The sequence below is a fragment of the Lepisosteus platostomus genome, chromosome 10, assembly GCF_059453375.1.
Source record: "Lepisosteus platostomus isolate fLepPlt1 chromosome 10, fLepPlt1.hap1, whole genome shotgun sequence".
Classification (NCBI taxonomy): Eukaryota; Metazoa; Chordata; class Actinopteri; order Semionotiformes; family Lepisosteidae; genus Lepisosteus; species Lepisosteus platostomus.
The window spans coordinates 39,314,888-39,331,438 of NC_142620.1; the positions used below are offsets into that span (position 1 = coordinate 39,314,888).

General features: G+C 40.6%; 1 protein-coding gene across 1 annotated transcript in view; it reads left to right on the top strand.

Annotated features, from left to right (window-relative positions):
* kif4 (kinesin family member 4) overlaps positions 1 to 15,369 on the top strand; it is a 30,548-nt gene extending 15,179 nt beyond the window's left edge. The window contains exons 18-31 of the mRNA XM_088648960.1: positions 329 to 439; positions 754 to 837; positions 7,440 to 7,553; positions 7,984 to 8,139; positions 8,425 to 8,522; positions 8,632 to 8,761; positions 10,332 to 10,502; positions 11,061 to 11,165; positions 11,523 to 11,600; positions 11,886 to 11,987; positions 12,249 to 12,404; positions 13,054 to 13,179; positions 13,353 to 13,478; positions 13,770 to 15,369. Coding sequence (XP_088505086.1) covers positions 329 to 439; positions 754 to 837; positions 7,440 to 7,553; positions 7,984 to 8,139; positions 8,425 to 8,522; positions 8,632 to 8,761; positions 10,332 to 10,502; positions 11,061 to 11,165; positions 11,523 to 11,600; positions 11,886 to 11,987; positions 12,249 to 12,404; positions 13,054 to 13,179; positions 13,353 to 13,478; positions 13,770 to 13,955 — 1,743 coding nt within the window. The 3' untranslated portion in view covers positions 13,956 to 15,369. The remainder of the gene's footprint in view (positions 1 to 328; positions 440 to 753; positions 838 to 7,439; positions 7,554 to 7,983; positions 8,140 to 8,424; positions 8,523 to 8,631; positions 8,762 to 10,331; positions 10,503 to 11,060; positions 11,166 to 11,522; positions 11,601 to 11,885; positions 11,988 to 12,248; positions 12,405 to 13,053; positions 13,180 to 13,352; positions 13,479 to 13,769) is intronic.
* The last annotated feature ends 1,182 nt before the right edge of the window (positions 15,370 to 16,551 follow it).

Genomic DNA, 16,551 nt, shown 5'->3' on the forward strand with positions numbered 1-16,551 from the left:
AGGAATTTGTCTTTTTGCATACCACAACTTGCTCTCCTTGAGACACAGACAGAGAGAGAAGCTTGGGGTCAGAGCACAGGGTCAGCCATTTATACGGCGCCCCTGGTGCAGTTGGGGTTAAGGGCCTTGCTCAGGGGCCCAACAGAGTAGGATTCCTTTGCCAGCCGCGGGATATGAACCGGCAACCTTTCAGCCACAGGCGCATCTACTATTATGCTATATAAGACTCTGCAGACGATCCCTGAACATCATTTCCAGAAGGAGAATATTCCAGTTCGGAATGCCACCAATCTCTGTGTAAAGACGTAAAACCTTTGATTCTCTGCAGGCAATGAAAGCTCAAAGAGTGCAGCTCATGAGACAGATGAAGGAGGATTCTGAGAAGTTCCGCCAGTGGAAGCAGAAGAAAGATAAGGAAGTGATGCAGCTTAAGGAGAAGGTGGGGCTGAGGAATTCCTACTCTGATCTAGATATCTAATTGCATCCTGGTTTCTGTACATAAATATTTCAGGTTGTCTACTAAAACGCAAGATTTCCCCTGGTATTCTTATTTTTGCTGAATTAATGCTTCATTGTCTATGATATTCATGTCCAGAGAAATAAAAGCAACTCAGTTTTCCAGTATTCCATTTTTTTTTCTTATTGAGGAAGAAAACTAGCTTTTCTTATTTTTAGAGGTGTTTATTCTCAAATATTTTGAGCATTTGGAAGTGTTTGATTTTTGTCCTTTATATTTTGATTCTCACTCTGCAGGACCGCAAAAGACAGTATGAGATGCTAAAGCTGGAGAGAGACTTTCAGAAACAAGCCAGTGTTTTAAGGCGCAAGACGGAGGAGGTGAGAGTTTTGTGTACTCCTGCATGAGTGTGCTGAAATTCACTTAAATATATAGATCTTTACATCTTATATGTTAATCTACTTATGTGTTTAATTAAATGTTGGTGCTGCTGCTGCAAAGCTTTGTCATTTTCCTGATAACTTTGAGTTTGTTGCCATCATAAGACATAAAATACTAAACAAAGTTGTGAATATTAATAATTCTTATTAATAATCACCACTTATTTTGTCTTATAAACACTAGTGTCAAATAGCCAGTTCTGTTATTTTTAAATCGGACTCCTCTGACCTGCCCATTTTAACACATAAGCTACCATGCCAAAAAGCCACAAGCATCCAGGACATTACAGGAGTTTGTTTGTTGCAGACGGCCAACAGAGCCCTGGTAGACTAATCCCAAACCTTCCCCTGGTGGTGCTCAGCTGATTGTGCTTCGATCTCCACCTGTTTGAAGTGACCCAGGCTTGAACCCACAATGCCTGGATCATAGAGATTAACTTGCTCCCTGGCCAGTTCCTCTACCAGTTGAGCTACCCAGGACCTCCCTGCACCATGGTTTCAAATTTTGGTCACATGGTTACAACAGTTATTTGCGAATAGATACCTTGTTCCCCCACCTAACGCAGCCCACTAGAAAACACAACTTTAAGTCACTTTACAAATCTTTAGTGGTGCTCTTTTTATGCAAGTTTGCTCTGCTTAACTTTTGAAGGTTTTGTGGATTTTTCAGTATGAACTCCTTAAATATTGCAGAGAATAATAAGTATTTTCTTAATCTACAAATTTATTAAATATGTTTAAGAACTGTTGTAACAGAAGAAACAAGGTTCTTGATCCCGAGATGAAGTAAAACAGATGAGTTTATTGCATGCAAGGAACAATAAAGCCGAAGTCTTGTTTCTCGCAAGAAACAACAAAACCGCAGTATTGTTCAACGTACTGTTACAAACTTTTGGGTTATATAGTGTTTTCTTCTCCGTTTCTGACGTCACTCGGTATGATGGTAAAGAGGGGGGTTCATGGTATTTGGCCAGTTTACGATGTTCTGGGCAAATGGTCAGTTTAACATTACACCCAGGGGGGTTCCTAGCTGGCATCTGCAATCCTTATCAGTTAACCCCCTTTCCTGCCATAAACCCCTGCTTGTGACTTGGAAGTCTAAACCCCCTACAGAAAAGATTAAATTCAAACCCCCGTCTTCACATCTTTCTTCATTCCCCCCTTATAAAATATGGCATACGTCAGTGTAGCCTATTTTTATACATACAATGTCAGGGCAGATCTTTCCTTTCTTGGCGAACAGGTATGTATTGCCATGACATTGTACATTCCACGGTTATGGCAAGATGTGATACATGTTTTTGTGCACGTGATGATTACAATTATACATATAAACAATACTACTCCTACAGATAAACACTATAAAAAGGTTCCACCCCAGGCCCCAAACACAGACTTTACCCAAAACCCAATTCCCCAATTTTCAGTATAATAGTCCTGATATTTCTGTCCCTCATTGTAAATGTGTTGGGCCAGATCTGAGATGTGCTCAGAATTATCAGGGATATATGTGCAGCATTCAGTGCCAATTACTGCACAAGTTCCTCCTTGGGCCGCCAGTACATAATCTAAAGCTAGTCGGTTCTGCATGGCCACTGTTCTGAGGGCTACCATCTCATCATTAACAGCCTTCAGACTAGATGAGGTAGACTTTGCTAATTCTTCTAAAGTCGAGGCCATTTGAATTAACTCTCGACTCAGAAAGTTCATGCCGGCTTGTGGAAATATTATACCTAAATAATATTCCCAATCAGCCAATTTTCTTTGTGGTCTGTGGTTAGGTCCGAAGGGGGTGTGGGTTTGAACACGGATATGAGGAACCACATATCCTAAATAACATGAGCCAGACCACTGGGCTGGCAACCATGGGTAGGCTCGTTTTCCACAAATGAAATATGTTCCGTTTGGCGCTCCCCATGCCTCTGAAAATAAGAAACTTATACCGAATTGTGGGGTGTGCCGATCCCATCCTGGAATTTGGGAGGTAGAGGTGGATATATTTGCAGCGCTGGTAAGGTTGCAACGACTCCATCCAACCAAGTGCAGACCAATTAGTGTGCTGAAAACATATGTTTCCCTCACGTTCCTTATTGAGAGTCAGGTATGGTGGTGTATGGCTTCTGTTATATTTAGGAGCGTAAGAGCCTGTGAAACTCGTGGGCTCTAAGCCTCGCTCCTGTAGATATTGTAATGTTGTGCAGGTTAAAGCCGTGTTATGGCAACCCCCCATAGTTTGTCATATTAAAATCTCCTAAATTATCCCTCCAAATGATCATGCCTATGACTTCCTCGCGACGCCAAGTAATGGCTCCCATAGGAAGTCCTCCCTGTACATATTTGGGTAATGCGGCACACACCCAGCAGGCACTTTGGTTGGTTTTCTTAGCTGTCAGATAGGAGAGGCCTAAAAAGGAATTAATTCCATGTTCTCCTTTGTGGGAGAGATGATCATTAATCCCTGCGGAACATAGTTCTACAGCAACAATTATCATTATTGACAGAAATGATTTCATTCTGGGTCTGTAAATGGGGATGAGGCTCGTCGGCAGTGTGGCGCATGGATCCAGCGATCTTTTCCTTCCACTCGAACCGCAGACTCGGTTGTCAACAGGATCTGGTAGGGTCCGTCCCACCTGGGCTGGAGAACCTGTGAAGGAAATTTCCTGATCCACACCCACTCTCCTGGGATGAGGTCGTGCCCTCCTTCAGGTGGTGGTCCCCACGCCTCCAGGACCTGCTCGCGGGCTCCTTGGGTGGCCTCTGTCAGCTACTTGCAATAATACAAAGGAATGGTTGATCCCTCTGAGGAAACCCCAGTCTCAGCACCTGTAAGAGAACTTGTTTCAAATTATTAAAGGCGGCTTTTGCTGCAGGAACCAAGGCAATCTTGTCCTTGTACTGCACTCCCCCCTTAAGCAGATCCGTTAAGAGTTGTGCTCACCCTGTAAAAAAACATATTACCCAGGCCCTGTTAAAATTCCACAATGCTAGACACAAAAGGGCCTTATCATAACTGCTTCTATTAGACACTCTAAAGCTGAAGCAACTCAGACTTGTGGGTTTCCTCGTCAGGGGAAGCACTCAGAATACCATCAACATACTGAGTGATCACAGCCAGTTGAAGCCACGTGATACCCTGTTCTGCATAGTCATTCTTTGTAATGCATAATATTTCAACCCAATAGATCTGGGATCAAACCACCCATTAAAATCTGGTACTCGGCAAGTAAAACTTGCTGTCCCAATACTCCTGTGCCCTCCTGCCATCTTCCCCTATACATTGCTATATAGTACACTGTTGAACAGAGGAGTGAAACAAGCATGACAGTAGTGCTCCAGTATCCCCTAACAGAGAAACCACCACTCCATTAACAGTACATTTTTAACCACTGGACTGGGACAGACTTAGGGAGGCTACAAGGGATTTACAGGATCTAATCGTTAGGTAAACAGATTTTCTCACAAGACGTTATTCTCCCCAGTCTCGATTCTAAACCTACAGCGTTTCAGCATGTCTGGTTTCGAGACATTCGAATAAAACCAAATTGTTTCCACTATTGCAACTAATTGTATAAATTACAATTTATAATAATACAAAAACTGTTTAACTACTTTTACGTCCACCTGTACTGTACTTATACGTTTCAGACGCTCTTATATTTTCCAATCTCCTTAAGTTGATTTTCGTCAAGTCTCTGTAGTTACGTCTCTAGCCAGTCCCGCTGGCTAAACACACTCACACCGTCATTTAGTAGACCAAAACTCACAGTTGCACACATACATGCCGGCACACAAATTCATAAAACACACATATACATCGAGAATATATTTTTCTCTTCGTAATACAATGTGCTGTATTCTTGTTTTACTCCTACATGAATCATTTTAATTCCTGAAGCGCACTCCAGGTTCGCTGCATTTCTAATTTCGGGTGCGGTACTTTAGCCCACCGGTCAATATCTTACGGTTTTGGATTTGATCGTATGGGGGAAATCAGGGAAGGTAGGTGCGATTGCAGACCCCCTCGACGGGGTGCGAGACAGTGTTAGAGTGGCGCTGTCATCAACGGCACCAGCCCCTGCTACATCAAGTCCTTTCCCACTTCGAGTGAGAGTACAGATCTGCGGGCGCCCTCCCTCTAACAGGGGAGACCCTGATCCGTTTTTATCACACTCATACCAAGTGTTATCCCAATCAGACCCCCCTTCTCCATATGGCCACTGAGGGAATTGATCCCAATTATTTTCGTTTCCTGCCTGTTTGTTCCCCTGTGGGAGAGCAGGACATAACTTAGTCGCTGGCTGCAGCACATTACCCAGTGCAGCGTGACCAGGAGTTAATTCCTAATTCGTTTCTCATTCTCCTGTACTGCCTCTTTTAGCTTTTTTTTCCTATACTCTTTCGTAGCGAGTAAAGTATATTTTCTTCCGGGTTTTTATTTTCCCCGTAAACACACTTTTAAGTCACATCCCAATTATTTTTTTTCGTCATGTATCTGCCACTACTGGTGCCGGCCGTGCACCAGGGTGGGAGCTACATGCTTGTGCTTTTGCCAATCAATACTCATATATGCTTTCTTTACAGGCGTCTTCGCCCCAAATTCCCTCTGACAAACTCAGCTTTTTCCATATTTTTCTCCTTCTTTTCCGTCAACTTACACTTTTCCGATATTTAAACGGACCCTTCCACCACTTTCTCAAACCATCAGTTAGCGCACATGTTCAGTCTCTTTAAGATTTACTTTTGTCGTGTGTGAGGTAACAGCTCATTCAGTAGGGGGATGTTTTCACTTGGGAAAACCTGTGCATTACTGCACTCATTCAGCCAAGGGCGTCTGTTACCTCCGGATCTAAATACCTCTCAGAGACTTTAGAGAGGACTTACACCGCACTGTTCACAGGTAAGAAACGAGACCTCGAAAACCCCCTTTCTTGATCAGTAATTCACCATCCCCAGAACGCCAGCATCGCTGCTTTTGCCCCGGGGTGGACTTACGCACTGAGCTCAATCAGGGCGATTCTCGGGTCTCAACGTCCTTTAAATCCTGCTACTTAATGCTTTGCTCTTTTATTATGAGGTGTGTTTATGTTAGTGTAGTGCGTGTGTATATGTATTTCACAAACAAGGAAAACACCAAAAACATACATACATATATCTCTTCTACTCCTGTTTCCTTTAAAACAAAAAAAAACCACGCCACGCCAATCTGTGCACGATCAAGGCGTAGCTAATCTCAGGACCCCGGGCGTAATTAAAGCCCACACCAATCCTGGATTATACGTGCATTTAATGCACCACTCAGCTCCAGAACCCCGGGCGCAATTAAGGCCCACACCGATCCCGAGCCACAGAACTCCGGGTGCAATTAAGACCCACACCAGTTCTGACCTTCAGAACTCCGGGTGCAACTAAGACCCACACCAGTCCTGAACTACGTGCATTTAATGCACCACTTGCTCTAGAACCCCGGGCGCAATTAAGGCCCACACCGATTCAGAGCCTCAGAACTCCGGGTGCAATTAAGACCCAAACCAGTTCTGAGCTTCAGAACTCCGGGTGCAATTAAGACCCACACCAGTCCTGACTTCACGGTAAGGGTCCAAAACCCGTTCAAAACTCCACGCGCAATTAAGGCATACACCAGCTTCGAACGCCTGTACACAATACCGCGGAACCCCTGCCAGACCAAATTCTGGGCTTACAGCAAACAACCCATTACATACACCGGTGCCTTCCCCGGGCCAGAGGAATTCAGAAACTCACGTTTACTCCGTCATCTCGGGCGATTCTCGCAGGGAGCAGAGATTTCCCAATCGGTCAGAGAGAGTCGGGACTTTTAAATAAAAGAGGAGTCCTTACCTCTTAGTTATGTGCGCGCTGACCGTCTCTCCTGCCGATGGGAAGTTCTGCGCCTTCTGGAGCATCCTGCCGACTACGCCAAATTTGTTGTAACAGAAGAAACAAGGTTCTTGATCCCGAGATGAAGTAAAACAGATGAGTTTATTGCATGCAAGGAACAATAAAGCCGAAGTCTTGTTTCTCGCAAGAAACAACAAAACCGCAGTATTGTTCAACGTACTGTTACAAACTTTTGGGTTATATAGTGTTTTCTTCTCCGTTTCTGACGTCACTCGGTATGATGGTAAAGAGGGGGGTTCATGGTATTTGGCCAGTTTACGATGTTCTGGGCAAATGGTCAGTTTAACATTACACCCAGGGGGGTTCCTAGCTGGCATCTGCAATCCTTATCAGTTAACCCCCTTTCCTGCCATAAACCCCTGCTTGTGACTTGGAAGTCTAAACCCCCTACAGAAAAGATTAAATTCAAACCCCCGTCTTCACATCTTTCTTCAGAACTGTTATTTTTACATTTACCTGTAAAAAAAATATAAAAACCTGGGGAAAAATGAAATATAAGGAACTACTGTTCTTCAGGGTTCTTTAACATTGGTTGAGGCTATACTAGTTTCTAGGCTAGGCTATACTAGCTGCCTGTTATAAGTGTTTTGTTTTTGATAATTGTTGCTGTCTTTTGGGTTTAGGCAGCTGCAGCAAACAAACGCCTGAAGGATGCCCTGCTGAAGAGGAGTGAGGCTGCAGAGAAACGAAAAGAGAATCAAAACCGGGGAATGGAGGGAATGGCCGGTAGAGTGAAGGTAATTTTCAAAGCTAAACCCTTAAGAAAGGCCAAGCATAGTTTTTTTGAGACTGGAAATTGCTATCCAGGAATGATTGCATGATACAGAAATAATATATGTGCTGAGCAGCACAAACTCTTATTTATGTCTAACATGGCTCAATTAGCTTCATAAACGCTACATTGTAGGAAGGGAATATTTAGAATGTGTACTAGCTGTGCTCATGGCAGTAGATAAAGCACAAGAACAAGATGTTATACAAATACATAAAGAAAGGGGGAAAAAAGAAGGGCTTTCATATTGCTTTGGACATGTAAAGTATTTTGAATAAATTCTCTTTAAATGCTTCAGTTTAGCATTGTATGCTTCCCAACTTTCAAAATACAGCTGACTGTGTAGAATAGTATTGTCTGGCTCCAACACTACCGGCTGTGACCTTTTGTGACAGAGCTGGCTTCAGAACGAGGTGGAGGTGCTGGTGAGCACGGAGGAGGCCCGCCGCCATCTCCGTGACCTGCTGGAGGACAGGAAGATCTTGGCCGAGGAGATCTCTCAACTTAAACAGCAGATGGAGGCAGGGGAACGTCCAGCTGCCAAAGTCCGGGTAAGTGGCTCTCCTTTGTTGCAATGTGCTTAGGCTTGTATATCATTTTGGTTTCACTAGACTTTGAAGACAAATGTTTTTAAGATCGGTGCATGTATTCTTGCTTAGTTTGACTATTTCTGAATCTGTCAAGTCTTTGATTCTGGTCCTGTTCAAGAATTTGCACTCCAATTTGTATAACCTAAATGATGTACATGTGTAAAGTCCATGAGTCCCTTATGCACAGAGTGCACAGTGCTTGAAGACAGATGGTGGCGGTTGTACTGATGTTTGTTTTTCCTGCAGCGACGTACTTTTACAACAGCCGAGTTGGCGAACCAGGGCGAACTGGAGGCCTCTCTTGGGAAGCAAGTGGAAAACCTGGAGACAGAGATGGCGCTCAGGTAAGGTTCAACATGTGCCTGCACAACTGAGGGAAAAGATAGAGAAACAAGACAACATGTTATAGGTCTATGTCCCGAATTGCAACTATCATCTCTTTAAACCTCTCAGGAGTGCACAGATTGCTGACCTGCAGCAGAAGGTGCTTGACGCAGACCATGAGGAGAGAGTAAAGCAGCGCTGGGAGACGATTACCACTATACTGGAGGCCAAGTGTGCCCTCAAATTCCTGATGGGAGAGGTGAGGCTATAGACCGCTTCCTTTTTTCACAGCAAAAAGGGTTACGCAGTTAAACCTGTGCAATATTTCCATCCTTCTACAGTGAATTATACCCCAGTTTTTTGGCTGGAAAACAAAGGTTATACTTTTTGCATAAACTGGGAATTGCAAAGAAATGAGGAGAGGGTGGGGGGAGAGCAGTGTCTTCAGCTTCTCAACCCCACAAGCTACTGTAAAGTTAACCTCACAAAATGTGATTACATTTTTCTACAGCTATACATAAGCATAGGATGCTTGTGCAGGTCTGGAAAGGTATAGGATTAAACATGAGTGATTTCCAGGCCTGGAAAAGTTTGGAATGAGTATGCAAATCTTGGTATCAAAATAATGCTGATCAAGTGAAGTTCACTACACAAAAATATATCGGTGTTAAAAAAAATACGCATGACCTGTGCTTCAGAAATTGGCTACCTGAAAAACATTGAGCTATTATTCATTTGAGACAGCAATAGGCTGGGTTTGAGAACGTGGCTCAGCCAAGACAACCTGCGTAACAATGGCGAAAAAGTAATGCTACCCTACCTAACAGGAAGAAATGTCATAATGACCTGGATAATTTTGTCCAATAGGAAAAAATTTAGCAATCTCGTTTCGCATAGATATCTGGGAATATATATTTAGCCATAGCTAGGAACATGAGTGAATTAGAAAACCTGTCATTGAAATTTGTCATCCAAAATCACAATGTAAAATGCAATCTATAGCTATAGTCTTCTATCAGATCACATGATAAAAGACATCTTAGCCTTTAAGTGGAGCAAATTATAGTACTGTGGCACAGAATTCTGACATAGTTTCTGTAAACAGTCACACAGCTCAGGCTGTTATTGATGGTGCAAATTTGCAAGTAAAAGATTTCAGTAATAAAGTAAGAAACGGTATGTCTGCGCAAATAGTATTCTACATCAACTTGTGTATGCATTGATAAATTGTAATATTATGCACCATTACCCACAATATCTGAGCCAAAGGGAGTTTTTCTTACACTCTTTTCTGCTCGTTTTCTGGGAAAAGCAGCAGATGGTAAACTGATGGAAAAACAAATTTAGATTTTCATTCTGTCTTTATTAATAATTTGATATTTTATTCCTTAAAAAGGGCAATTAGTCACTAGAAAAATGTCAACTAAGCATGCCCATGTTTAACAGAAAGACAAAAGTTATAAATGTATCTTTAAAATATAAAAATCTTCCTGGAAAAGGTTTTGAATTTGTCTATGGAAAAACAGCAAGCACCCTGAAGCAAAAAAGTATTAAAAAAATTTGTACATGTCTGTGCTTGTGTCTTATCTTACTCCAAAATGCATCGATACCCAGGGCAAATAAATTACAAAGTCATGGGTGATTTACGCAAGACAAGCCCATTGGCCTGAGTACTTATAATATACCTGATGTACATAAGGATCAATATCAATAATGGTATACAGTACATAAGGTTAAAATTCATGACTTGGCCATTAAAAGGTCTTCCTGCAAATTGTGTGTATGTCTTTGCTTGTCTTTGTAATGAAGACTGGATTTTTTCTCTGCAGCTTGTTTCAGCCAAAGTGAGCACTTCAAAGCTGGATAGTGATCTGAAGCAAGAGAAGACCAACTACACAGACCTCCAGAGAGCTCTCTGTGATGAGAGGAAAGTAATGTCTGATATGCAAATGGAGCACCAGAGCCATTTAATAGAGCTGGAGCAGGCTCATCAAGAGAAAGTAAGCATGTCAGTTCTTACCTGGATTTCAAAATGAGCTTTGCAGATGCTAGCTGTGCTTTATCACACTGCAATAAGTCTTATGCTAGTTAATGGGTTGAGGCCTTGACTAGGTTAAAGATTCTTTTGATTATCAAACTAGTAAGCACAATTATCAAACCTGACACTACTTTTTGATTTTGAAACTCATGATTCTTAAAAAGCTGTTTTATTCTGTTTGGGGTAAACATTTTATTTAGTAAATATAAGTTTTAAAAAACATGTTTTTGTTTAATTGGTTTTGAAATTCCATTAATTGAAACAGAAACATCCAATCTGGTATATGTTGCATTCAATGAAAGGTAAAATGAATGCAAAGCATTTTTGTTTGCTGATTTACTTGCGTTTTCTAGCTATCCCATTTCTACAGTTTATTTGAATAAAAATTGGGGTTGACATACAACAAGTGTTTTAACATATAGAATTGTTTTTTAATTAAAATTGTTTAGATGAAAATCATAAGCCTTTATTGATGCATTGCTACTGCATGAACCTGAGTGATTCCCTTCTTTTGTCCCAGGTTCTTTATCTGCTTAGCCAATTACAAAATAAGTCAAAAGTTGCTGAGGAGAAGGAGGAAGAGTCTGCTAGAGAGAAGGAGCTGCTCCAGCGGTTAAAATTTCAGGTGAGTTTTTTTCTATCAAGCCAAGATTGCTCAATTTGGTGGTCTTCTGTGTGCCAATTAAAAATGAAGTGGCACCTGCAGTGTGTATAGAAAAAAATGGTCCTGAAAGATTAAACCAGATTTTTAAAAATGTTATCCTTTAGTCACATTCTGGATTATGGTTATGGATTCATGTTTTTTCTACAGGAGAGTTTCCTCTTTAAGATGGATTTGTTAATAGATCCAGTTTGCAGATACAAAATGCTTTTCTGGACTTGTGCCTTAAACTTTATTGATATTCAGTATCACACTCATTTGCAGATTTGCAGAAAATGTTTTAATTTGCAGAATGGTTTATTTTTGGTTTGTTTACTATAGGAGGAAGAGATTGAGAAAATGAAGGAGCTCAGTGAAAAGAATCAGAAACTCATGGAGGAGAATGAACTTTACAAGCAGGTGTGGCCTATGGAAGGGATGTTGCATGGCTATTAAGTGTTTTTAACTATGTTTAGACTAAGTCCAATCAGTCTTGGGTCTTTGGGAAGCCTTTAAATAACCTGATCTGGTCCCCTGTCATCTTTACTCAGTCAGTATTAATCTAACCTTTAAGTGTTAAGTCAACACCAAATCCTAGCAGAATCCAATGTATTAGAAGCACAGTAAGGTGAGTTAATTTGTGTCTTATTTCTTTCATCTTTAATTTAAGTTTATTTTGCTTTTCTTTTGTCTTGTGATCCACAGAAATTTGCCCTGCTGCAGGTAACCAGCGGCAAGAAAATGACAAGCAAGTTGACAGTGGCAGATCAGTCCCCAGACTCTTCCTTTGAGTATGTCCCTCCTAAGGTATGATTTGCCGAAACTCATTTTGATTTATTGTCCAATTAGCTTCAATCATTGAGCATCCCTACTTATACAATTTGAAAGTTGTTTTTTCTGTCAAGCCATGTCATACAAAAATGTATCAAAAATCGTGTAAAGATTTTGTTGTATGGAGAACTATTACTGCCCCTTGATTCCTAAATGTGGGTAGAGCATGCAGTGTGCTGGTTCTGTAGTGTTCCACCTGCCTTTTAAAAAGCACTGTAAATCTTTTTTCTCCTGTAGCCCAAGGTTCGGCGGTTCACTACAGCAAAGGCTGCCACATTGGCTCCTCCTGTGAATCTGGAAGACCTGGTCTCCTTCTCCGGTTCTGAGGAAGATGAAAATGATGAGTGGGTCCCAGAGAAACTGCCCACCAAAAACATCAAGAAAAATGGAGGGGTGAGATAGCAGTCTGGTGCTGTGTTGGTTTAATGGTTATTAAGTTATAAAATTTCTTGGAAAGGACTTGTCAAAAACAAGTGGCAGCACCATCTGTTAATTTTCTATTTTTTAGTGTCATGTTAAGCTGAACAGGCACAATTAAAATGGATTTTTTTCCCCCCAAAGTCATTTGAATGAATACGCAAAATTCTTTGTATCGAATAAATAGGCAGGTGGAAAGAAATGGAGTGGTTTAAAATTTTAAAAAGGCAGATTCCAAGTATTTAAAGAACTGGTATCGGGATTATTGAGCTACATGTTAAATTCTAGTAGAAAGAAAGCTGCTGTGATACATTTAATGGTTCTGGTGACAAAGCTGCTCTACCATGTAAAGGCATAAGTAATAGGTTTATTCCATGCTGAAAAAAAAGAAGAAAGAAAACACAACATTTCGGCTGTGGAGCTTTCTTCAGGTGTGAGCTCAGGTGAGAAGGCTCCACGGCCGAAACGTTGTGTTTTCTTTCTTCTTTTTTTCAGCATTGAATAAACCTATTACTTATGCCTTTTCAGCTTATGCATGCTGATGCAGCTACCCAGCTGAACATGTAAAGGCATGTCAAACGAAGCAGACTTCTGACCTTGTTTGCAAAATGTGCCTCTTGTGTAGTGCTCCTGTAAGGGACGCTGTGGGAACAAACTGTGTGGCTGCCGGAAAGGACAGGTGAACTGCGGCGAGAACTGCCAGTGTGATCCTCAAAAGTGCCGAAACATGGAGACGGCTCCAACAGGCAATGTAAGTGTACTCATTGATGGGATTTTCTTTAAAAATTTTTTAGATGTCAGAGTAAGTGCTTATATTCATTGTGCCTTAAGGAAAACGAGCATTACTGTTTTAATTGTACACTGAAGTTAAGTCTTTTTTGCCAAAAATGTATTATAATCTGTGAATGTACTGTTTTTGTAAAGGACACTACTGAAAAAGAAGACACTTCTAGGGATTCTGAATCATCCTTCAGACCACAGGATCCAACAGCCATTAGCCCTGGAGACTCCACCTTTTTCAGACCCCCATCTATCACACCAACTAAGAAGGTAGCCTGAGAATTTTCACCTTAGTGTTCATGAAGTAGCCAGTTAAAGTGTCTAATGCTTCTTACCTCTGGTTACCAAGCCAGTAAGCTTGCATGATTTAATGATGATATGCCCCCAATGTAAACTATTTCCTCATGTTATATTTGATTAAAATTACATATACCTAGTTTTCATGTGAAGGAGCTAGGAAGCTAAGATGAAGAGCTTGAAATAAGTTTTTGGGTCAGTCAAGACATCACTCATGAAAGTTTGTTGAGCACAAGGCTCAGAGATTGTCCTGTGTTGCTGCAGGTGCTCATGGAGATAGGCGACATGGGTCAACTTGTGCCAAACTTGAAGCTGGAGAGGAAGCCCCCTGCCGGGGAGGAGGATGACGTTGATAGGAGCACGGCCAGCATCCTGAAGAAAAAGAAACGGGTTCTTAGCACCAACAGCAGTTTCTTCTCAGGTTGCACACCAATTCGAGAGGAGTTTTGAAAGCCTTCGTCTCCTTTGCACCCCAGCCTGTACTCTACTGGTTTGTGGGCCCCATGGGGGGTAGCTCTGTGTTGTAGTTTTTATAGTTTGTCGTCTTTTGTCATTAAAAAATAAAGTATAATTCTAACTGTTTTATTAGGTTTTCTTTTAATTATGTTTTTTTATTTTAAAAACAATGTACTTATTTGTCAAATCAAGCTTTTGAAAGAGGGACATTGGTTTCCCATCGATGTCGAGAGATCTGTGTTTCAATATTACAGGTGCTGAAGTGCACAAGATGACAAGTCTAGCAATACCCAGAGTACTTGAAGTAAATGTAAATAGCTAGTCTGTAAATACATTTTGTCTTCAAATATTTCAGTTTTTGTCTTTGTGTTTAACTTACTAATCTGAATGCTGTTTATTCATTGAGACCTCCTAGTACCGTTTAATAAAAGATCATATTTAACATTTGTGGTGTAAAGGATGTTGGCACTGGGCAATTTCTCAAATAATGGGGTAAAGATTACAGATCTAATAAGGCCATATTATTGAAGTGTTTTTAAGGCACCAGCATGTGACTATGTAAAGGAGGGGTGCAGGAAGCTATCACACACATTTCCATTACTTTTGTCCCGTACATCACCTGTTACTTTTTTTAATACTAAGCTTGACACTTGAGTTCATCGTTTTCTAAATGCTTAAGGGAACATCATTGACCCCATTAGCTATCACCACTGTGAGCAAAGCATATAAAGAACTTCAAGTAGGTAGCTGTGTCAGCAAGGTTTATTCAATGCTGAAAAGAGAACATTGTGGCTGTGGAGCCTTCTTCAGATGTCCTTTCGATAAAAATAATACAAGAACACCTGCTTCATTCAGCTAAAGGCTTGTCAAAAAAACACATTCTAGCAGAACAAGTATCCAAAGCCAAAGCTACACTAGAGTGACTATAGTAGATGTCTGAGTAGTAATTGACTAGTTTAACGGGAAGAAAAGTCTTAAAATACAGCTCAAAGTAGATTATCAATGGCTCTTGAGTATGGTTTTGTAATGCTTATGATGCAGGCTCTTTTTATAAGTCATTCACGCAGTAATACAATCTCAACCTGCAGTCTGAAACTCTTTAGCTCCTGTGTGTTTTACATTTTCATGGGTGTTCCCTCTACCTAGTATTGTTAGATTTTTTACATTGGTGGGAAATTGGGGGGGTAACTTCACTATCCAGCAGACAAGGTAGAAAAGAGAAATTGCCACAGTTAAATTAAGGGGGAGTGTTGGATTGCTCCAATTGTGCAAGCTCTGAGTGAAATCTAGCCAAGACACGTGTTAACAATTTCTCATCCTAATAAGGGATCTCTTGTATATTTTGTAATTGTTTTAAGTTTTTTGGATCACAGCATTTTTGGTTTTAAATAAAGGCACACTCCAATTATGTTATCTGTATTCATACATTTTTGACTAAATGTCATTTCTCTGAATTTTTATGACTGTTGTGTTTAGGTCTATTAGACCTGGCAATTGAATTTACAAACCATGCCAGGTTTGACTTTTCTCACTTTAACGATGTTCTATTTTTTTCCAAACAGCAGTGATTGACAATATGGTGTGCTTTTTCTAATGGCACTTGAAATTTCAAAACTACGTGCTTTTTCCATTAATGCATGTGCTTATTATAGGAAATGGAATATATATAGCGCTTATTCAAAACATTAACCTAATTTCAAATACATGTTTCATTATAAATTTATGCAATGTTCTTTCTTGGAAAAATGAGGTATGCAAATAAAATCAAAAAATTTTCTCATATAAAATGTTCCCTGCTGGGCAGTTGCCACAGTTCTATAAATTGGTTGTCCTGGCTGTATTCCAGCACTGATAATTTCACTGCCTCTGTATTTGGACTCTACAGGGTTTTCACACAGTCCAGGGTGCATGGAAAGGGGAGAGAACAGTGAAGCTGTTTGTTATGAGGGTTTATAAAATAAAAGGAACATTTATCCGATTGTTTTTCTTCAAGCTTGCCCCCTTTCCAGTCCTGTACAAGTCACATGTTTAATGGAGATTAATAGTCTCCAAAACACTGTTGAGTAGTATTCCATTTTTGGTGTGAATGTTGTTTCAAATAATTCTTTGTTTTCATTAGTGAGCCTGAGGGTGGTGGTTTATTGTGCATTGCATTACAGCTCTTTTTGACCCGAGTCCAAATTTACAGACTAATCTAGATAAGCCTCTCACACTGTTGTTAATTAAAATAAATTTGGGGGAATTATGAACTGAATATTTAGTACTAAATGTGTCTTGGAGAGGCTACCTCTGGTTTTCAGGTGTTGCTGTTATGCATTGCAATTTCTGTGTTGCTAGGTGATGGACTTTAATGATGGCTTTTCTGCATCATGGACTCCCTTATAAAGCACTTATAGCATCATAGTGCAAAATGGCAATTCTGAAATAAAACGTGTGCTCCACCTGATTTTGGCAGAGAAAATTTTCATAAAATCTGATATATTTCTTGAAGCTGCATTTCTTAACGCAGGGTTCTCTAATCTCCAATCCCGTTATTTTTATAGGTCACCATAGATCCGGGATGAACTGATTAATCTTCACACCTGTCTAG